The following is a 23,503-nucleotide window of genomic DNA, read 5'->3' on the forward strand; positions in this document are numbered from 1 at the left end:
TTTCAAGCAGCCTCAGGAAGCCAGCAGAGGAGTGGTGTGACATAAGAGAACATGGGAAAGCATATACTGTATATTCTGCATTCTGGTAGGGAGCTGGAGTTGCAGTAGGGTCTAGAAGCAGCAAGGTTGACTCAGAATGGACAGCTCTGTGGAAATATTGGGAATATAATTAAAATATTGAGTTAGATGTCAACTGGGCCACGCATACCACTTGTTACACAGAACAATACTTTTTAAATACTGTTACTAACCAATATTATCAAGTATATCAGGGAAATTACACAGTATTGGAATTACGCTAAGATTTCAAAGTTTAACAAGCTATACAACTCTATGCACAAGGACTATAATTAACAATTCCCACTGAAGAATGTATAAAAATGAATTTAGTGGAAGAACTGTGCAGATGCTAAATTACAGTTTTTACAGCTGCCGAGTGGTGCAGTGGTCTCAGGCACTGCATCTCAGTGCAAGAGGCGTCACTACAGTCCCTGGGATAAATCCAGGCTGTCTCACATCCGCCTGTGATTGGGAGTCCCATAGGGTGGTGCACAATTGGCCGAGCGTTGTCCGGGTTTGGCCAGGGTAGGCCGTCATTGTAAATAAGAATTTGTTCTTTAAAAAAAATGTATTACATGTTTTCTTCCCAATTTTGTGGTAACCAATTGGTAGTTACAGTCTTGTCTCATCGCTGCAACTCCCGTACGGACTTGGGAAAGGCAAAGGTCGAGAGCTGTGCGTCCTCCGAAACACAACCCAACCAAGCCTCACTGCTTCTTGACACAATGCCCACTTCACCCAGGAGCCAGCCGCGCCAATGTGTCGGAGGAAACACCGTGCACCTGGCGACAGTGTCAGCGTGCACTGCGCCCGGCCCACCACAGGAGTCGCAAGTGCGAGATGGGACAAGGACATCCCTGCCGGCCAAACCCTCACCAATTTCTTCTTAACTGACTTGCCTAGTTAAATATCGATTCAAAAAAAAATAAAAAAATAATTAAGATCCAAAAATGTCTGCAGAAAGAATGGGGTGTCCGCTATGACATGACACCTTGCGTTAGAACAAATCTCTTTTGGTTATTGAACTACAGTAAGATAAGTGGATTTACACCTGATAACAGAATTACAGTAATGGAATTACATCATGGATCCTTGATCTGCACTACACAGAAATGCATAATTATGGATATGAATGTCATTCTTCTCATGGTTCACGAGTTTGAACATCACAGCACAGCAGATCACAGTAGAGTATGGTGCAGTACAACAGAGTAGGGTAGAGTTCAGTACAGTGCAGTACAGTAGAGTACAGTATAGTATATTTCAGTACATTAGATTACTTTTTTAAGTTTGAAAACATTAATAAACTTAGATTTTGGAGTGAACTTTCGCTTTCATTCCATTTAAAAAGCAGGGAATGTTAGGGAATGCACTTCTAAAGCTACGGTATAGACAATGGAGAACGCTCACCTATTTCTCCATGAAGTGGTGTGCGGGACATTGAGGATTGTCTGGCTTCTGGGGTAGAGCTGCTTGGGTGAGGCCAGCTCAGAGGGAGACACACAGAGCAATACAAACTCAAAGCATGAAAGGTTACTCACAACTTAAAATTATACAATATTACAATAAAAAAAGCTGATATGGCATCTTGACCTTTTCCTCATTCCCATTCCCCTCTACTGTGCTGATCTTCAGAAATTGGGACAGAAATACTGTGTTACTTTTTAAAATGATGTACAGTACAGTATATGTCTATTATAATTGTTTTCAATGTACCTGCCAGGGTCCTAAGATTCTGCATGTGCATTGGAGTGTGATGCAGTAGGTAGCATCTGAGCTCTGATGGATAAGTGGCAAAGAGGGCCGTTTCATTTTGTTATGCAGACCTTATTTCTGTGACGAGCAGGGACAGGTTAGCAAGCACCTGACAATCAAAAGGTAGACGCATTTCTAAAAAACTAGGAAAGTAGATCGATCATGATGATGCTATAGTACTATCCCTCTTCAATGCCACTCCATTCAACCCATGCATGTTCACACACAAAGTACACACTTAAAAATAATAAAACACGCATGCAAAACACGCATGCAAACTCTCTCTTTATTTTCTGACCACTAATCGCTTATTTCTGACCAACCTTTTATTCGGGGAGGAGGTTAGACGTACAAAAACAATCAAAGAAATGCACACACAGATAACCCCAACCCCTACCCCCACCCAGTCCCTATCCGCCCCCCTCCCCACCCAGAAATCAAGAGTCACAAAAAGCACAAATAGAGATAAATGAATCACTAACCTTTGATGAACTTCATCAGATGACACTCATAGGACTTCATGTTACACAATGCATGTATGTTTTGTTTGATAAAGTTCATATTTATATCCAAAAATCTGAGTTTACATTGGCGCGTTACGTTAGTTCCGTTTCCCTAGTTCCAAAAACATCCAGTGATTTTGCATAGCTACATTGATTCAACAGAAATACTCATCATAAATGTAGATTATAATACAAGTTATACACATGGAATTATAGATATACCTCTCCTTAATGCAACCGCTGTGTCAGATTTTAAAAATACTTTACGGAAAAAGCAAACCATGCAATAATCTGAGACGGCGCTCAGAAAATGAATCAAATTAGCCGCCATGTTGGAGTAAACAGAAACCAGAAATTACATGATAAATATTCCCTTACCTTTGATGATCTTCATCAGAATATACTCCCAGGAATCGCAGTTCCACAATAAATGCTTGATTTGTTCGATAATGTTCGTTATTTATGTCCAAGTAGCTACTTTTGTTAGCGTTAGGTACACATATCCAAACGCCCGTGCGTTTGGACAGAAATTTTGGACAAAAACTTCAAAAAGCTATATTACAGGTCGAAGAAACATTTCAAACTAAGTATAGAATCAATCATTAGGATGTTTTTATCATAAATCTTCAATAAAGTTCCAACCGGAGATTTCCTTTGTGTCTACAGAAGCAACGGATTGCAAGTCGATATCATGTGGAATGCGCATGACCAGAAAATGGCTCTCTGCCAGTAAGCTGACTCATTCAGCTCTTATTCGGTCCCACAACACAGCAGAAGCCTCATTCAAGTTTCTAAAGATGGTTGACATCTAGTGGAAGACCTAGGAAGTGCAACTTAATTCATATCCCAATGTGAATTCAATAGGGCCTGGGTTGAATATATACCAACCTCAGATTTCTCACTCCCTGTTTGGAGTAGGGGCCGTATTGGCTTCAGGGGCAGTATTGAGTAGCTTGGATGAAAAGGTGCCCATTGTAAACGGCCAGCTCCTCAGTCTTAGTTGCTAATATATGCACATTATTATTAGTATTGGATAGAAAACACTCTAAAGTTTCCAAAACTATCAAAATATTGTCTGTGAGTATAACAGAACTGATATTGCAGGCGAAACCCTGAGGAAAATCTAAACAGGAAGTGGCTTCTATTTTGAAAACTCCATCTTCCATAGCCTCCCTTTGCTGTATTTAAAGGGATATGAACCAGATTCCTTTTCCTAATGCTTCCTCAAGGTGTCAACAGTCTTCAGACATAGTTTCAGGCTTTTATTTTGAAAAATGAGCCAGAACGATAACATTGCATCGTGGTCACATGAGTTTTGCTTGCGCAACAGAATTCGGACAGCCATTTCCTTTCCCTCTCCTACTGTGAAAGACATTTGCGGTTGATATATTATCGATTACATATTTTAAAAACAACCTAAGGATTGATAATAAAAATGTTTGACATGTTTCTGTGGCCATAATGGAAACTATTTGGAATTTTCGTCTGCGTTGTCGTGACCGCTCTTTCCTGTGGATTTCTGAACATAAAGCGACAAACAAACGGAGGTATTTTGGATATGAAAATCATCTTTATGGAACAAACGGAACATTTGTTGTGTAACTGGGAGTCTCGTGAGTGAAAACATCTGAAGATCATCAAAGGTAAACGATTAATTTGATTGCTTTTCTGATTTTCGTGACCGAGCTACCTGATGCTAAGAGTACTTAATGTTTACCATGCGATCGATAAACTTGCACAAACGCTTGGATTGCTTTCGCGTTTGACCCAAGTTAAACAATTTAAAGGCAATGCTACCAAATACGAATTGAGTGTATGTAAACTTCTGACCCACTGAGAATGTGATGAAAGTAATAAAAGCTGAAGCTCTACTATTATTCTGACATTTCACTTTCTTAAAATAAAGTGGTGATCCTTACTGCCCCAAGACAGCCTTTTTACTAGGATTAAATGTCAGAAATTGTGAAAAACTGAGTTTAAATGTATTTAGCTAAGGTGTATGTAAACTTCCGACTTCAACTGTATATTCCCCCTCAAACCGATACCATGACGGCCCTCAAGGAACTGCACTGAACTGCAAACTGGAAACCACATATACTGAGGGAGCATTTATTGTACCTGGGGATTTTAACAGAGCAAATATGAGGATAACACTTCCAAAGTTCTATCAACACATTGACTGTAGCACTCGGACATCAAAAACTCTCTATCATTGTTACTCTCCCTTCCGCGATGGCTACCTTCCCCAACCTCCGTTCAGCAAATCAGATCACGACTCAATCCTGCTCCTCCCTGCTGTACCCTATAGGCAGAAACTCAAACAAGAAGTACACATGCTAAGGTCTATTCAACACTGGTCTGCCCAATGGGAATCCATTCGTAAAGATTATTTTGATAACGTGGACTGGGATATGTTCTGGGTTTCCTCTGAGAATAACATTGACTTATACACAGACACGGTGACTGAGTTCATCATGAGACAACCCTAATCAGAATCCGTGGATAGATGGCAGTATTTACGCAAATCTGAAAGCACATACCACTGCATTTAACCATACAAGGCGACTGGGAATATGGCAGAATACAAACAGAGTAATCATTCCTTCCACTTGGCAATCAAACAAGCACGAGACACATGTGGCAGGGTCTAACAGACAATCACGGATTACAAAAGGTAAACCAGCCACATCGCGGACACACGACGTCTTCCATCCAGACAAACTAAACCCCTTCTTTGCCCACTTCGAGGATAATACAGTGCCACCGGCGCGGCACTCTACCAAGGACTGTTGGCTCTCCTTCTCCGTGGCCAACGTGAGTAGGACATTTAAATGTGTTAACCCTCGCAAGGCTTTCAGCCCAGACAGCATCCCTAGCCGCATCCTCAGAGCATGCACAGACCAGCTGGCTGATGTGTTTACGGACATATTCAATCTCTCCCTATCCCCAATTGCTTCAAGATGCCCTCAATTGTTCCTGTACCCAAGAAAGCAAAGGTAACTGAACTAACTGACTATCACCACTTCTGTCATCAGGAAGTGCTTTGAGAGGCTAGTTAAGGATCATATCACCTCCACCTTACCTGACAACCTAGACCCACTTCAATTTGCATACCGCCCCAATAATTCCACAGATGATGCAATCGCCATCACACTATACACTGCCCTATTCCATCTGGACAAGAGGAATACATATGTAAGAATGCTGTTCATTGACTATAGCTCAGCCTTTAAAAACATAATACCCTCCATGCTCATCATAAAGTTTGGGGCCCTGGGTATAAACCCCACCCTGTGCAACTGGGTCCTGGAGCTCCTGACGGGCAGCCCCCAGGTGATGAAGGTAGGAAACAACAACTCCACTACGCTGATCCTGAACACAGGGACAGAAGGTGAAAAGCTGTAAGTTCCTGAAATGGTCCACCCACACAGACAGTGTGGTGAAGAAGGCTCAACAGCACCTCTTCAACCTCAGGAGGCTGAAGAAATTTGGCTTGGGCCCTAAGACCCTCACAAACTTTTACATATACTCAATTGAAAGCATCCTGTCGGGCTGTATCACCGCCTGGTATGGCAACTGCACTGCCCGCAACCGCAGGGCTCTCCAGAGGGTGGTGTGGTCTCCCCAACACTACCTGCCCTCCAGGACACCTATAGCACACAATGTCACAGGAAGTTTCCAAAAAATAATTAAGGACATCAACCACCCAAGCCAGTAAAGGTTCATCAAAGCTGGGCCAGAGAGACTGAAAACCTTTCTATCGCAAGGCCATAAGACTATTAAATAGCCATCATTAGCTGGCTACCACCTGGTTACTCAACCCTGCACCTCAACCCTGCAACTGGTCATATTAATAATGGAACACTAGTCACTTTAATAATGTTTACATACTTCTTTACTAATTTCATATGTAGATACTGTATTCTACTGTATTTTAGTCAATGCCATTCCGACATTACTCATCCTAATATTTATATATTTCTTAATTCCATTATTTTACTTTTAGATTTGTGTGAATTGTTGTGAATTGTTAGATACTACTGCACTGTTGGAGCTAGGAACACAAGCATATGGACATATGACAATCAATGCTGAAGCGGGGAAAAGTGCAGGGGAACAGACAGATATAGGGGAGGTAATGACAGAGGTGATTGAGGTGAGTCCAATAATTGCTGATGCGCGTGTCATGGGAAGGCAGGTGCGTGTAATGATGGTTGCAGGAGTACATAATGCTGGGGAGCATGGCACCCTCGAGCGCTAGGGGGGAAGCGTGGAAGAGCCAAGCCAGCCAGCTGAGGCATAGGAGCCTAACGATCCGGCTGACATAAAAGCCTGTCAATCCCACTGAGCTGTGGGAGGCCGATGATCCTGTGGAGGCGGAGCATCCTGGTGAGCCGGCTGGGTGTAAAAACCTGACGATCCGGTGAGGCTTGATGTGGGATGGGCGCCTTCCGAGCCAACCGGTGCAAGAAACCTCTCAAGCCAGCGAACGCGTGACAACCCAACGAGTTGGCTTAGGCATCCCCAGTTCCATCAGTGGAGGCCCCTGGACCCGACGTCACCCCCAACCGGAATGCCACAACTCCCTGATGCTTCGTTTGGTGACTTCAGCATTCTGTAAGAACAGATGCTGGAGCAGAGAAGCAGGTATGGGGAGTCAAGCATTTAATCAGGAACAGACATGAAACAAGACAGGAACAGCGTCAGCACACGGGTTTATAAGGAAATATGACAATCAATGCTGAAGCAGGGAACCGTGCGGGGAACCGTGCGTACTGGACATTTTGAGCTGTTATTATGATGGTGATTTGACAAAATTACAATCATGGTCTTGAATTGGACTAGCATTTTGCTGGTCTAGGTCTTGACTCGGACTCTGACCCCTTGTCCCCCTCCCGGTCTCGGTCTTGACTCGGTCTTGGCCTCCCATTAGTCTTGGTCTTGACTCTGACTCAATTTGCTCCAGTCTTGGTCTTGAATCGGTCTCGCTTTAGGTGATCTCGAACACAATGCTGCCAACAGGTGCCCTTCTTTGCGAACCATTTAAAAATATCCCTGGTCTTTGTGCTTGAATCTGTGCTTCAGATTAAATTCACTGCTCGACTAAAAGACCTTACAGATAATTGTATGTGTGGGGTACAGAGATGAGGTAGTCATTTAGAAATTATGATAAACACTATTATTACACAGTAAGTCCATGTAACTTATTTTGTGACTTAAGAGTCTATTGATGCACCTGTGCTTCAATCTAAGTAACATAATACAAACAATCCCCATCAAAATCTATCAATTTAAGATAGAGATATAAGTTGTTGCATGGGCTGTCTCAATGCACCACATCCAACTATGTTGTCCTTCTGCATCTGTGGTGGAAGGTGGTGACCTACAGCTTTGTTTGTCAGACCATGAGACATCTCAAAAATCGGTATACTCACAAAAATGTGTCTAGTGTCCAAACGGTCTGGCATAAAAAACTATTATGACCACTCTATGGAACAATGGACAGAGGAACTCTAGAGCTCTGTCAGAGTGACCATCGAGTTCTTGGTCACCACCCTGAACAAGGCCCTTTTCCCCCGATTGCTCAGTTTGGTCGGGCAACCAGCTCTAGGAGGAGTCTTGGTGGTTCCAAACGTCATCCATTTAAGAATGATGGAGGTCACTGTGTTCTTGGGGACCTTCAATGCTGCAGACATATTTTGATACCCTTCCCCAGATCTGTTCCTCGACACCAGCCTGTCTCGGAGTTCTACTGAATATTCCTTCGACCTCATGGCTTGGTTTTTGCTCTGACATGCACTGTCAACTGTGGGACCTTATATAGACTGGTATGTGCTAATCCAAATAATGTCCAATGAATTGAATTTACCACAGGTGGACTCCAATCAAGTTGTAGAAACATCTTAAGGATGATCAATGGAAACAGGATGCACCTGAGCTCAATTTTAAGTCTCATAGCAAAGGCTCTGAATACTTATGTTAATAACATATTATTAATACATTGTCATACATTTCTAAAAACCTGTTTTCACTTTGTCATTATTGGGTATTGTGTGCAGATCGCTGAGGATTTGAAAAAAAAACAATTTTAGAATAAGGCTGTATGTAACAAAATGTTGAAAACGTCAAGGGGCCTCGATACTTTCTGAAGGCATTGTATGTGTCCAAAAACCCACTTGTAATTAATTGTTTGCCATGTACGAAGGTGTTATTCAATGCGTTTCAATGGGCTATGGTAGTAAAGGCCAAATGCAATATTGGATCAAATATATATATATTTATATTTTTATGCCTAAAGCGGTCCTAAAATTCCAAATCAAATAGCTAAACGATCCATGGTATCATCATCTTAAAACAATTCCATATGTTAGCTTAGACTTCTAGAGGTGTAAGCACATTTTTGCTCCTGAACTTTTTAGGCTTGCCAAAACAAAGGGGCTGAATACTTATTGAGTAAAGACATTTCAGCTATTAATTTCTAATTAATATGTAAACATTTCCAAAAAATATATTTCCACTTTTACATTATGGGGTATTGTGTGCATATCATTTTTTTTAAATCAATATTTAATACAAAATTCAGGCTCTAACACAACAAAATGTGTGAAAAGTTAGGCTGTGTGAATACTTTCTGAAGGCACCATCGTTAGATAGAGCAGGTTGTGGGAGGACATTATGAAAATATTGTCCAGTTCTAGTCTCTAGAGAGGAAAACTATGAAGACAGACATATATAATTGTAGGTGCTGTCTAATTGTAATATAGCGTGTTTATTTGTGATGTTGTCCGTCCTCAGATATGGAGAGCTGTGAAAGCCTGTCTGTAGATGAAGATGTCCCAAGAGACTGTTGGCACATCCTTGTATGCCATGGGTTATACGTGTGCTTATGTTAGCAAACTTTGTATATAACAATACAGTTGGAAGTCAAACAATGCAGGCTACAAACATATTACAACTGGAGCAGACCAATCCTGTCTCCTGAAGGCATTGTCACGCCCTGACCTTAGTGATCCTTTTTATGTCTCTATTTGGTTTGGTCAGGGTGTGATTTGGGGTGGGTATTCTATGTTCTATTATATGTATTTCTATGTTTGGCCGGGTAGGGTTCTCAATCAAGGACAGCTGTCTATCATTGTCTCCTATTGAGCCTTTTTTCCCACCTGTATTTGTGGGGGAACACGGGTAGCAAGGATGCCCAAGAGGCAGCCCCCAAATTTATTTTGGGGGTGGCACACGGGGAGTGTGGCAAAGTCAGGATTCAGACCTGAGCCAACTCCCCGTGCTTACCGTGGCGAGCATGTGACTGGTCAGGCACCATGCTATGGGGTGATGCGCACGGTGTCTCGGTTGAGCATTCACAGGCCGGTGTGCTCTGTGCCAGCGTCCCCCATTTGCCGGGTGGAAGCGGAGATCCAGCCAGAACGGATTGTGCTAGCTCTGCGCTTGAGACCGCCAATGTGCCTCCACGGCCCAGTGTATCCGGTGCCTCCAGTGATGATCCATGGCAAGAAGCCTTCAGTGATGATCCATGGCACGAAGCCTCCAGTGATGATCCATGGCAAGAAGCCTCCAGTGATGATCCATGGCACGAAGCCTCCAGTGATGATCCATGGCAAGAAGCCTCCAGTGATTATCCATGGCAAGTAGCCTCCAGGGATGATCCATGGCAAGAAGCCTCCAGTGACGATCCATGGCAAGAAGCCACCAGTGATGATCCATGGCACGAAGCCTCCAGTGATGATCCATGGCACGAAGCCTCCAGTGATGATCCATGGCAAGAAGCCTCCAGTGATGATCCATGGATACACGCTGCACCGGCTGGATAGAACAGCACACTCCGGTAAGACAAGGGGAGGGGGGGGGGGGGACGGTCTGTACATATTTGTAAACAACAGCTGGTGCATGAAATCTAAGGAAGTCTCTAGATTTTGCTAGAGTGATAAATGTGATAAATTGCCGGACACACTACTTGCCTAGAGAGTTCTCAGCTATACTTATTGTGGCTGTTTACAGTGGGGCAAAAAAGGATCTAGTCAGCCACCAATTGTTATCAGAAATAAAAGACACCTGTCCACAATCTAAAACAGTCACACTCCAAACTCCACTATGGCCAAGACCAAAGAGCTGTCAAAGGACACCAGAAACAAAATTGTAGACCTGCACCAAGCTGGGAAGACTGAATCTGCAATAGGTAAGCAGCTTGGTTTGAAGAAATCAACTGTGGGAGCAATTATTAGGAAATGGAAGACATACAAGACCACTGATAATCTCCCTCAATCTGGGGCTCCACGCAGATCTCACCCCGTGGGGTCAAAATGATCACAAAAATCCCAGAACCACACGGGGGGACCTAGTGAATGACCTGCAGAGAGCTGGGACCAAAGTAACAAAGCCTAAAATCAGTAACACACTACGCCGCCAGAGACTCAAATCCTGCAGTGCCAGACGTGTCCCCCTGCTTAAGCCAGTACATGTCCAGGCCCGTCTGAAGTTTGCTAGAGAGCATTTGGATGATCCAGAAGAAGATTGGGAGAACGTCATATGGTCAGATGAAACCAAAATATAACTTTTTGGTAAAAACTCAACTCGTCGTGTTTGGAGGACAAAGAATGCTGAGTTGCATCCAAAGAACACCATACCTAATGTGAAGCATGGGGGTGGAAACATCATGCTTTGGGGCTGTTTTTCTTCAAAGGGACCAGGACGACTGATCCACGTAAAGGAAAGAATGAATGGGGCCATGTATCGTGAGATTTTGAGTGAAAACCTCCTTCCATCAGCAAGGTGATTGAAGATGAAACGTGGCTGGGTCTTTCAGCATGACAATGATCCCAAACACACCACCCGGGCTACGAAGGAGTGGCTTCGTAAGAAGCATTTCAAGGTCCTGGAGTGGCCTAGCCAGTCTCCAGATCTCAACCCCATAGGAAATTTTTGGAAGGAGTTGAAAGTCTGTGTTGCCCAGCAACAGCCCCAAAACATCACTGCTCTAGAGGAGATCTGCATGGAGGAATGGGCCAAAATACCAGCAACAGTGTGTGAAAACCTTGTGAAGACTTACAGAAAACGTTTGACCTCTGTCATTGCCAACAAAGGGTATATAACAAAGTATCGAGATAAACTTTTGTTATTGACCAAATACTTATTTCCCACCATAATAATAATAATAATAATTTCCACCAGAGGGAAACAAATTCTAGATCACGTGTACTCCACACACAGAGACACGTACAAAGCTCTCCCTCGCCCTCCATTTGGTAAATCCGACCACAACTCTATCCTCCTGATTCTTGCTTACAAAAAAACAATTTAAGCAGGAAGCACCAGTGACTCGGTCTATAAAAAAATGGTCAGATGAAGCAGAAGCTAAATCAGTTCTACAGGACTGTTCCGGGATTCTTCCTGATGTCATTGAGGAATACACCACATCAGTCACTGGCTATATCAATAAGTTCATTGAGGACGTCGTCCCCACAGTGACTGTACGTACATACCCCAACCAGAAGCCATGGACTACAGGCAAAATTCGCACTGAGCTAAAGGGTAGAGCTGCCGCTTTCAAGGTGCGGGACTCTAACCCGGAGACTTCCAAGAAATCCTGCTATGCCCTGCGACGAACCATCAAACTGGCAAAGCGTCAATAGAGGGCTAAGATTGAATCATACTACACCGGCTCCGACGCTCGTCGGATGTGGCAAGGCTTGCAAACTATTACAGACTACAAAGGGAAGCACAGCCGCAAGCTACCCAGTGACACGAGCCTACCAGATCAGCTAAATCACTTCTATGCTCGCTTCGAGGCAAGCAACACTGAGGCATACATGAGAGCATCAGCTGTTCCGGACGACTGTGTGATCACGCTCTCCGTAGCTGACGTCAGTAAGACCTTTAAACAGGTCAACATTCACAAGGCTGTGGGGCCAGATGGATTACCAGGACGTGTGCTCCCGGCACGTGCTGACCAACTGGCAAGTGTCTTCACTGACATTTTCAACATGTCCCTGATTGAGTCTGTAATACCAACATACTTCAAGCAGACCACCATAGTCCCTGTTCCCAAGAACACAAAGGCAACCTGCCTAAATGACTACAGACCCGTAGCACTCACGTCTGTAGCCATGAAGTGATTTGAAAGGCTGGTCATGGCTCACATCAACACCACATTCCCAGAAACCCTAGACCCACTCCAATTTGCATACCGCCCAAACAGATCTACAGATGATGCAATATCTATTGCACTCCACACTGCCCTTTCCCACCTGGACAAAAGGAACACCTATGTGAGAATGCTATTCATTGACTACAGCACGTAACCAAGACTAAGGAGATGGTTGTGGACTACAGGAAAAGGAGCACCGAGCACATCCCCATTCTCATCGACGGGGCTGTAGTGGAGCAGGTTGAGAGCTTCAAATTCCTTTGTGTCCATATCAACAACAAACTAGAATGGTCCAAACACAACAAGGCAGTTGTGAAGAGGGCACGACAAAGCCTATTCCCCCTCATGAAACTAAAAAGATTTGGCATGGGTCCTGAGATCCTCAAAAGGTTCTACAGCTGCAACACTGAGAGCATCCTGACGGGTTGCATCACTGCCTGGTACGGCAATTGCTCGGCCTCCGACCGCAAGGCACTTCAGAGGGTAGTGCGTACGGCCCAGTACATCACTGGGGCAAAGCTGCCTGCCATCCAGGACCTCGACACCAGGCGGTGTCAGAGGAAGGCCCTGAAAGGTCAAAGACCCCAGCCACTCCAGTCATAGACTGTTCTCTCTACTACCGCATAGCAAGCGGTACCGGAGTGCCAAGTCTAGGACAAAAAGGCTTCTCAACAGTTTTTACCCCTAAGCCATAAGACTCCTGAACAGGTAACCAATGGTTACCCGGACTATTTGCATTGTGTTCCCCCCCAACCCATATTTTACACTGCTGCTTCTCTATACATTCATGTACATACCCGACCAACCAGTGCTCCCGCACATTGGCTAACCGGGCTATCTGCATTGTGTCCCACCACCTGCCAATCCCTGCTTTTACACTACTGCTACTCTCTGTTCATCATATATCCATAGTCACTTTAACCATACCCACATGTACATACTACCTCAATGAGCCTGACTAACCGGTGTCCGTATATAGCCTTGCTACTGTTATTTTTAAATGTATTTTTACTGTTGTTTTATTTCTTTGCTTACCTACACACACACATACACAAAAAAAAATTCACACTATTGGTTAGAGCCTGTAAGTAAGCATTTCACTGTAAGGTGAAAGGTGACCTGTTGTATTCGGCGCATGTGACAAATAAACTTTGATTTGATTGAAAACCCACAGGACGGTAGATCTCAAGGAAGAGGGTTGGACAGCCCTGATTTACAAGATATATTCTTCAAGAATCAATTGGTATGTCTCATTTTTTAAATTATCATTGTACATCAGTAATTGTTTAGATTGTTTAGAAGCTTTTGGAATGAGACCACACCTATGCATGGTCCTTGTGAGTGTGGTCAACCCCTGATACACCACACAATAATCTAAATTTAACATAAAACTCACTGTTCACTTGCTAAGCACATGGTTTCAGCCGGCGGAGAGCATCAATTTACAGTGGATGCCATGTTAGATCCGGAAGCCACTTATTCTGGATATCTACAATGATGAGTATTATCAGTATCTCTAACCTCCTCTTTTCTAGATTGTGGTGAATTACAAGAAAACATGGAGGGGTCTTAAAGATTTTTTTAGAGCCCAGAGAAGACTGCCCTTCTCCTTAGGTTTTATTGCAAGGTCTCAAGTAAGCTAAGCAGTCTGCCCTGAACCAGCCATCTAAAGCTATCTTTAGCCCATGCAAGCAAGTGAATGGAAGTGCCCAACTTATCTTCACTGCTGTCATCAAGGCTGATGGTATTTTTAGGGGACAGCAGCAGCTGCAAAAGCATTTAACGTTCTTCCACGAACAATGACACTCGGGGTGTCTCAGGGTTGAACGCCACAGAGATTGGGGGACCGCTCTGGAGTGTAGAAAGGGCGCTGAGGGGGAAATACTCAAATTCTCTTTACTTTTCTTGGATGGGTCTGGCACAGGCCCGTCAATATGTACTAAAAGATCACTTGGAAACTGTGAAAACAAAGCTCCACATTGGTTGATATTTGAGAGAAAGAACCCCAACCGGATTACAGTTGGTGTCGGGGAAAGAATCGACCAGTAAGTGACATTACTCAGCAGTTTGGAGGCGGGGAATATAGCCTCAGTGGCTTGAAGAAGAGTGCCAGTGCGGAATGTATGTTGACGGTCGCTCCTTGGGACCAAAGAGAGGTAGGTCATGTGAGGAGTACGTAGTGCAGATTCACTGGGGGCAAGGGTCCTTCCAATTAAACCAGATGAGTAAACACAAAGGTTAATCTCCTCTTAAACCCCCAGGGGGAATATTGAGACCACTTTCAATGTATTGTCCTCAATCATTTTTGTGGAACAGGTGGCTAACAGGGAAATAATTACTGGCACCTGCCATTGGAGGTGATAAAGTGGATATTACAAGTTCTGACTGATGAAAAGGTTTTTCAGCATATTGACGTGGCACAGGTTCGGGATGAGAGAAAGGGTTGAAAGGGTGACAGAATAGCGATGATTTTAGAGGTAAACCAGACTACTACACATTGTCATATTGGTTTCTAGTTATACGATTTAAGATTCAGTACATGTATCACCATATACTACTCTTATTATATGTGCCTTTGACTGTGTGTGTGTTGCATGTGTGTGTGCACACTGTGGCCCATGCAGTAAACTGGTGGACGCATTGACAAACATGGCTCGGAAGCATTCTAGATTTGGCTCACCTTCCTTGAGACCCTAACCATGCATCAGAGCTTACAGAAAGCAAACATACACATTGAGCTTAAAGTGAATAAAGTCATAGCCTGACTAATAGATGGCTCCAATGTCCATCAGGGCAAACCTTCAACTGCTTCTACCAAAATTGAGAAGCCAAAAATATATATAATTGAGAGGACCAGGTTGTTCAATATGCCATAACACTGTGAAGATAATTTATTTATGCTAGGGAATTGTTAATCCCTGCATTCTATTTATTGTGGAAAATGACAGAGAAAAACAATTTTAACAATGATATTTAGAGTATGAATTCTAGAATAAGAGTGCCAACAACGGGTGTGATGAAGGCTTAGCATATTTTGACTGTAAGTTCTCTAGGGGTGTGAGCACTGTGAGTTAGATCTATGTTTGTGTGAGCACACGGGTTCCAGGGTGTGCTTTGTGATACCTGACACAGGCTCTCTCACAGGTCTTTATTTAGGGCATACTATATTAAGCACTTTCCCATTGAAATACAGCACCAGCTGTGCTGGCTATGTGTTGTGGTGGCTGCTGTTGCAATAGGACTAAAGTAAAGGCCGTTCACCCCTGAATGGCTAACTTGCGTCTCTGTCTTACACCCCCCCCCCCCCCTGTAATTCAATTAACACTAATAGTAATACCACCTAATCACCCAAAACACATCATGGATACTAAATGGTGCAATGTTTTAATGATACAAGTATTTTTTACACACACATTTTAGTGTTATAAGCTGTTATGCAGTCTCCACCCTGAGACAATATATACTATTCTGAACTAGTGTAGTTGTCCAAGTTCTTACGCTGTATTGTCCTTTTAGTTACATTTTAATTTTTTTTAAAAATTGATTAAATAAATCATATCCTCGGCAATCTACACACAATGCCCCATAATGACAAAGCGAAAACAGTTTTTTAGAAATGTTTGCAAATGTATTTACATAAGTATTCAGCCCCTTTGCTATGAGACTCAAAATTGAGCTCAGGTGCATCCTGTTTCCATTGATGATTCTTGAGATGTTTCTACAGCTTTATTGGATTCCACCTGTGGTAAATTCAATTGATTGGAGATCATTTGGAAAGGCACACACCAGTCTATATAATGTCCCACAGTTGACAGTACATGTCAAAACAAAAACCACATCATGAGGTCGAAGGAATTGTCCGTAGAGCTCCGAGACAGGATTGTGTCGAGGCACAGATCTGGGGAAGGGTACCAAAAAATGTCTGCAGCATTGAAGGTCCCCAAGAACACAGTGGCCTCCATCATTCTTAAATAGAAGACGTTCGGAACCACCAAGACTCTTCCTAGAGCTGGCCACCCGGCCAAACTGAGCAATCGGGGGAGAAGGACCTTGCTCAGGGGGGTGACCAAGAACCTAATGGTCACTCTGACAGAGCTCTAGAGATCCTCTGTAAAGATGGAAGAACCTTCAAGAAGGACAACCATCTCTACAGTACTCCACCAATCAGGAATTTACGGTTGAGTGGCCAGATGGAAGCCACTCCTCAGTAAAAGGCACATGATATCCCACTTTGAGTTTGCCAAAAGGCACCAAAAGACTCTCAGAGCATGAGAAACAAGATTATCTGGTCTGATGAAACCAAGATTGAACTCTTTGGCCTGAATGCCAAGCTTCACATCTGGAGGAAACCTGGCACCATCCCTACGGTGAAACATGGTGGTGGCAGCATCATGCTGTGGGGATGTTTTTCAGCGGCAGGGACAGCAAGACTAGTCAGGATCGAGGCAAAGATGAGCGGAGCAAAGTACAGAGAGATCCTTGATGAAAACCTGCTCCAGAGCGCTCAGTACCTCAGACTGGAGCGAAGGTTCACCTTCCAACAGGACAATGACCCTAATCACACAGCCAAGATAACGTAGGAGTGGCATCAAGACAAGTCTCTGAATGTCCTTGAGTGGCCCAGCCAGAGCCCGGACTTGAACCCGTTCTAAGTCTCTGGAGAGACCTGAAAATAGCTAGGCAGCAACTGGTTTTTGCTTTGTCATTATGAAGTGTTGTGTGTAGATTGACTATGGAAAAAAAACAATTTAATCAATTTTAGAATAAGGCTGTAACATAAAAAAAAGTCAAGGGGTCTGAATACTTTCCGAATGCACTGTATATTCCTTGATTACCTGTTATAACATTGAGCCATTATACTTTCTTATAATTTTATTGTCTTACTATGTAATGTATAATCATGTAGTTGTATAGTCACAATCATATATGAAGTAAGACATAAGTAGTTCATATACTTATGACACATCTTACAATGCATTTTTACTGCAGTATTATGGCAAATAGCTACCGTACTGTCCATTCTGTCATATTTTGCCACCCACTGAAATGCCATAATACAGATAATTTATCCTACAACGCCTGTGAGCAGCTAAATGTGTACAAATGCAGAATTATCAGTGGCCTAGGGTGGTCTAGTGGTCTAAGCCCCTGCCTCTGGGACACATATGTACTGCTGCAGCACGGGTTTGAATCAGGCCAACTACTATTTCAGCAGCTCTCGCCTCTAAATTTCTTCTCTACTCAATATACAATATATATAGGTGAGGAATGTCTCTGCCTCACTCCTTATAAATGCATATGTATCTAAGAATAGCAGAGGCTGCTTAGGTCAATGTGTCAGAATAGTTCAATGTTCCTGATTTAGCCTTCATATTTGAATAAATTACACAGTGCTCTTAACATTTTTGAAAATGAAAATTACGTAATTAACATGGGCATACCCAGAGAATCATTTTTTCATATGAAACAATTCCTAGTTATTTCTTTGTTCATTCCAGCTCCATTCCATCTTCAAAATCAAATTATCCGATTGCAGCAACACACATAGACGCAGGATGTAGGGGTGCTGAAGTTGTCCCCCTGAAATATTTGAATAAAATCAAATCTTAATAAATAAATAAATAAAATAAAAACATTCTTAAAAAAGTGCACTGGTCCTTTACTAGTCCTGTATTAGCGGACCGATATAGCCGTCTGTAACGCTGGCAAAAAACATAGGTATGCCAACACATTGTCTGCCAGGTATTGCACCATATTGTATCTTTCTGTTTCTTTTCTTTTAGAACCTTATACAGTACATAAGTGGGCAGCCCAACTCCAGTGAGGGAGCAACTGCATGCCGGTGGCCTGCCTATGGTGAGGTGAGGCTGGCAAACTAGCAGAGATGGATGTGTTTGGTGGTGCCCCACGTTTCCTGGCCTACCCTCGCCCCGTAGTAGTGCAGAGTGGCACTGATGCTGTCCTGAAGTGTCAGATCGGCGGGGACCCCAGGCCAGCGGTCATCTGGGAGCGAAACAACGAACAGATCCACCCAGAGGGTCGCTACCGTCTCTTCGAGGATGGAAATGTATACAATCTCATAATTTCATCGGTGACCACAGAGGATAGCGGCCAGTACACATGCAAGGCCAAGAACAGCATCGGGGAAACATATGCCGCGGCGACCCTGAAGGTGGAGGGTGAGGCCCAAGAGATGGAGCTCCGGGAGGAGAACAAGCCTCGTTTCCTGATCAAGCCCCTCTCCACCCGGGTGGGCCGCGGCGAAGACGCCGTCTTCTCCTGTAAGCTGTGGGGAAACCCGCGGCCAGAGGTGGTCTGGGAAAAGGACGGGAGAAAACTCAATGAGATATTTGAGAGTACACATTTCAATGTGGGCTACCAGGACGGGGGATGGTTCCAGCTTAAAATCTTCAAGACTCGTGCACCCGACGGTGGAGTGTATACATGCAAGGCCAGAAATGAGTTTGGAGAGGGGCTGGCTGGAGCCGTGTTGCTCGTCGATGCAGGCCCGGGTCACGAGGAAGAGGGAAACCGTAACGGTTACACAAACGGCCACTGGAAAGGCCATCAAGGCAAACAGAGGAGTGGTAGGCAGCTGACCACACGGCTCAAAGACGACCCAGTGACCAACCAAGCCAAGCAAGTGAAAATGTTTGCCGTGACAGAGGGCAAGCATGCCAAATTCCGCTGCTTTGTGACTGGGAAGCCCAAACCAGAAATAATATGGAGGAAAGATGGCAGGCTGATCATGTCCGGAAGACGGTACCTGTTATATGAAGACAGGGAGGGTTACTTCACACTTAAAGTGCTGTATTGTAAGCAACAGGACAACGGGGTTTATGTTTGCGCTGCATCAAACACTGCAGGACAAACCCTCAGTGCTGTACATCTCTCTGTGAAAGGTAAGTCAAACTGGTATTTGTCCATTGCTACAGAGTTGGCTGTTAAAATACTTCAGTAGAGAACTAGAATGACTTTCATGGAACAATATAACATGTATAAAATATAACTCCATCCAGGTGTGTACATCTCCCCTTGACTTAATACCATATATAAGCCTTTTAACAGGTAATCAGCATTGCTAAATGAATACGCTAACAAGTCAATTAGCTGCATACGGCCAGTGTAATCAGCAGCCAAATCATTTGGCTCCTGCAAAGCAATTCAATCCCTAATCCACCAGAGGATTAATGATACGTCTTAATTATCTGAAACTTGAACAGAGATATTTCAAAGTACCTGACCTGGCCAAGCTCATCGACATGAAGTGGATTCCAACCGGTCCAATGTCTGCAAAGTCACTTAGGTTTTTAAAGGTCTGGGAGGGGGGATCCATGTGATCGAAGTCTCTAGAGGTGGGATCATGTTTCGCACATGGTGCAGAGAAAAGCACTGGTGGCAACATTGTATTGGAGCTAGGGCAGGCTAGAAAGCAACATTGTGTTAGAGCTATGGCAGGCTAGAAAGTATATGTTTACACACTGCTATCCTGGTAATGCAGATGGGTGTAGAGGTTTAAATAGGTGAATTTGTTAAGAGTCTTTCCTCAATTATTGGATCATCAAGCTCTTTGTGGGTCCGATATAGTCAGCTAAATACACACATAATTCAAAGAGTAGTTCACATTCTTTCGTTTATAACTGGTACTGTCTGATGGTGTCAGTTACAAACAGTTTATTGCCTATCCAACGCCCCAATGTGTTAATGGTCTTTCCATACCAACTGAATGAAGCCACTTGTCTCATATTATTCTTCTTAACTTGTTTGCTATATTGGTATTTACTATGAAATATATTTCAATTTACAGATTATAACATAGTTCTAGACCAAGGACACAGATTAAGTGCAGTTGTCAGCTATTTTTGGAATTTCACATGGACAGTATTTACACGAACAGTAGTGAGTGTTGTCTGAATTTAACAGGAGTTATTCCTAGTGTAAACCAGCACTATATAAAGTAACATCTTTACCATGTTTTAAAACTAGAATTCAAATATTTAAACCAATAGAATAAATACAAATGAACATGATTTTCCACTGGCTACAGTCAAGACAGTTTTGGGGTAACATGTCTAAAACACCACATTATAGTGCAATAAAGTGATTTATCAAAAAATAACTAGTCTTGCTAAGTCAGTAGACTTTGTTCTGTGTCAGAGCTACCTCTTTACAATGTTATACTACTGTATTAGCTTTGAGGCCAGACATCTCTGATAAAAGGAACATATGAATTCCTTGTCTGAGTCATTTTTTCTTTTACCATGTCCTTCGATTGAGTCCTACGTAGGTGGCCGTTAACCCGTTTAATGGTATCCCTCCGTCTCCTTAATGTCAGAGCCGCCTGTGCGGTTTAAGCAGCCCCTCATTGATCTGGAGGTGTGGGAACGGGACCTGGCTGTTCTGGAGTGTGAGGTTCCTGAGGACTCTGTTCCCATCACATGGTATTTGGAGGACAGGCGGCTACAGCCAGGAGCCAAATATGGGATGGAAGAGTGGGGAACAAAACGACGACTCACTATTCGTGACATCGGAGTCGACGACGATGGGATTTATCTTTGCGAGATGGCGGATGGGGGGAGGAGTATTGCTGAGGTGGCAGTTAAAGGTAAATTCTGTATTTATATATTCTACACACAATATCTGGACTGATACACACAGAAAGCCATCGTTAGCATGATATGGTTGGGGTGGATTTAGGAAATTCATGTAAGATCTGGTTGAGTTGAATGAACAAATTTGCCACGCTTACAGTTTGACGTCACACCACAGTACAGCGCAGTTATTTTTTCACAGCTATTGATGTCCTTACAAGTTACTCTGTCCCCTTGTAGGCACAATCGTGCGTAAGCTTCCACGTAAGGTGGATGTTTTGGAGGGGGAAAATGCTGCCTTCTGTGTTGAAGTGGAGGAGGAGGAAATGGACATACATTGGTACAAAGAGGGGACGGAGCTGCGTGAGACTCATCAGACCATCCTGAAGTCCTTTGGAAAAACTCACATTCTGGTTTTTGTCAACACAACGCCCCAGGATTCTGGCCTTGTGACCTTCTTTGTGGGAAGATCCAAAACCTCCTCTCAGCTGAGGGTAAAAGGTACAATACTTGTGGCATCTGTTTGGGATTAGATTTTGTAGGTGGTGAATTTGTCAGACAAAAGGGATAGAAATGGTGTTCCTAAGGTGGTCAAGCCTAATTCTACTGAATTCATATCCAATTTCACCAAAATGAATCTACATCCAAATATAAGAACATGTGCTAGCGTTTTATACATTACATTCAGTATATAGTATATTCTGCTTTCAGCGGCCAGGCATAGCCCACCCAGCTGTCCAGTGGGTGTGCAAATCAACACAGAGCGTGCCAACGCTGCCCTCCTCTCATGGGTTCCGGCACAGGACACCCGGAAGAACCCCCCATCGGGTTACGTGTTGGAGAGGCAAGAGGTGGGCACCGGCTCTCAGGAGTGGCTGCAATGTTTGACCACCGACTCGGCCACCTCAGTGGAGATTCTTGGTGACAGCGTCCCCTGTGAGGCAGATTATCGCTTTCGCATATGCAGTGTCAACAAGTATGGCAGGAGCAACAATGTGGAGTTCCCAAGGGCAGTTCACCTGGGTAAGCAGAAGCCCTCCCAACTGAAAATCTGCTACATATACCTTTCGATTGGCACATTAGCGCCAAGCTGGATTCAAGCCAAACTGGACTAGATGGCAAAGCTTAATTTGTATTTCCATTGCTAATGTTAATGGTGTAACATGATAGCCATTGCTAGTGTGATGTCTGTCAAAATAATTCACTACTGTAACTACTCCCATTCTGCTAGCTAGCCAAATGTTTAGCCAGCAAAACATTGGTTAGCATTATCATCTACTAGCATAATATTAAGCTAGTATTGGCTAACTATCATTCTTAGCATGCTAGCCATTCGGCAACTAGCTAACGATCCAAACCTGATCCCTAAAAGCTAGCTAGCTCAAATGACTGAACTGTGAGATAGTTTCAATGCTGTGCTCAGCAAACACCATTAGAACAAGTGTAGACAATCAGAAATCAAGCCGGCTTGAATGTGGAGCAGCTCCTAGCGGAAACAAAACCCTAAAGATACTTAACATTATAACCCTTTTGAAACCTGCTTTGCATAAGGGGTGACCGAATTTGAGTTTGAAGTAGAATGCAGAGCGCAATTGAGGTGTAATATTGCTATGTTTTTCAGTCCCTGTGACCAGAATACAAGCCCCACTGCAGGATGCCTTGGTGCCAGAAGGCCAGGATGCCTGCTTCTCAATTGAGCTCACTGCCTCAGTTATTGGCTCATGGTTCTTGAATGGCACTCAGCTTCTGGAGGACGACCGTTACTCCATGCGGCGGTCTCGAACGCACCAATCCCTACGCATACAAGGTGTACGAGACACCGACAACGGGGCTGAGATCACATTCATTGCCTATGGAATACGAGATTCAGCAGCACTCTATATTCAAGGTACGTATTAATTACTGCCAAAAATTAGGTGTATGAGAAAAATGTCCTTTCTTACTGTATTGTACCAATTTAAATTTGGTCAAAGTGTTATAATTGTGATGAGAAAAATGCTCATGATTTTTCTGAAATTTGCAGCTCCTCTAGTGAAGTTCACACCACTGTCAGAGATGGATCGTAATAAATTTGTTGAACTTGGCAACCCCATTGTACTCTACTGCGAGTTGTCAGACCCCGCAGTTCCAGTACACTGGTACAAGAATGGGGTGGAGGTACACACAGTCGAGGGTCTTCATATTCAGTCAGAAGGCACAATGAGGAGAATTGTCATCCAATCGTCTGAGTTCTCCCATTCCGGAGTGTATTGCTGTGACGCCATTGACGATGTCATAAGGTTCAACGTGGAAGTTGAGGGTGAGTGGCAAGTGGTTTCTGTTGAACTAATTTATTCTGGCAAGGTTACTAGCACATTTTCTTGTGACCTTCTGACCTGAAAGACTTCTGTTCCACAAGTATGTGTTAAATTTGATGATTGCACTTGAACATCACA

At 43.5% G+C, this 23,503-nt stretch overlaps 1 protein-coding gene across 42 annotated transcripts in view; it reads left to right on the forward strand.

Moving 5' to 3' along the window:
• Positions 1-14,290: 14,290 nt before the first annotated feature.
• obsl1b (obscurin like cytoskeletal adaptor 1b) overlaps positions 14,291-23,503 on the forward strand; it is a 70,134-nt gene continuing 60,921 nt past the window's right edge. For 37 of the 42 annotated variants that reach the window (XR_016490482.1, XR_016490483.1, XR_016490484.1 and 34 more), the window contains exons 1-7: positions 14,291-14,633; positions 18,261-19,379; positions 20,813-21,082; positions 21,309-21,569; positions 21,780-22,091; positions 22,690-22,956; positions 23,092-23,367. Coding sequence is in view for 37 of the 42 variants with exons in the window: in XM_090215272.1 (XP_090071398.1) it covers positions 18,362-19,379; positions 20,813-21,082; positions 21,309-21,569; positions 21,780-22,091; positions 22,690-22,956; positions 23,092-23,367 (2,404 nt within the window). In the remaining 5 variants the exon portion in view is untranslated. The remainder of the gene's footprint in view (positions 14,634-18,260; positions 19,380-20,812; positions 21,083-21,308; positions 21,570-21,779; positions 22,092-22,689; positions 22,957-23,091; positions 23,368-23,503) is intronic. The other 5 variants (XM_090215280.1, XM_090215294.1, XM_090215288.1 and 2 more) reach the window with 1 other exon arrangement.

This window comes from Oncorhynchus mykiss, chromosome 22 (assembly GCF_057628025.1).
Source record: "Oncorhynchus mykiss isolate SJ-2025 chromosome 22, ASM5762802v1, whole genome shotgun sequence".
Lineage (NCBI taxonomy): Eukaryota > Metazoa > Chordata > Actinopteri > Salmoniformes > Salmonidae > Oncorhynchus > Oncorhynchus mykiss.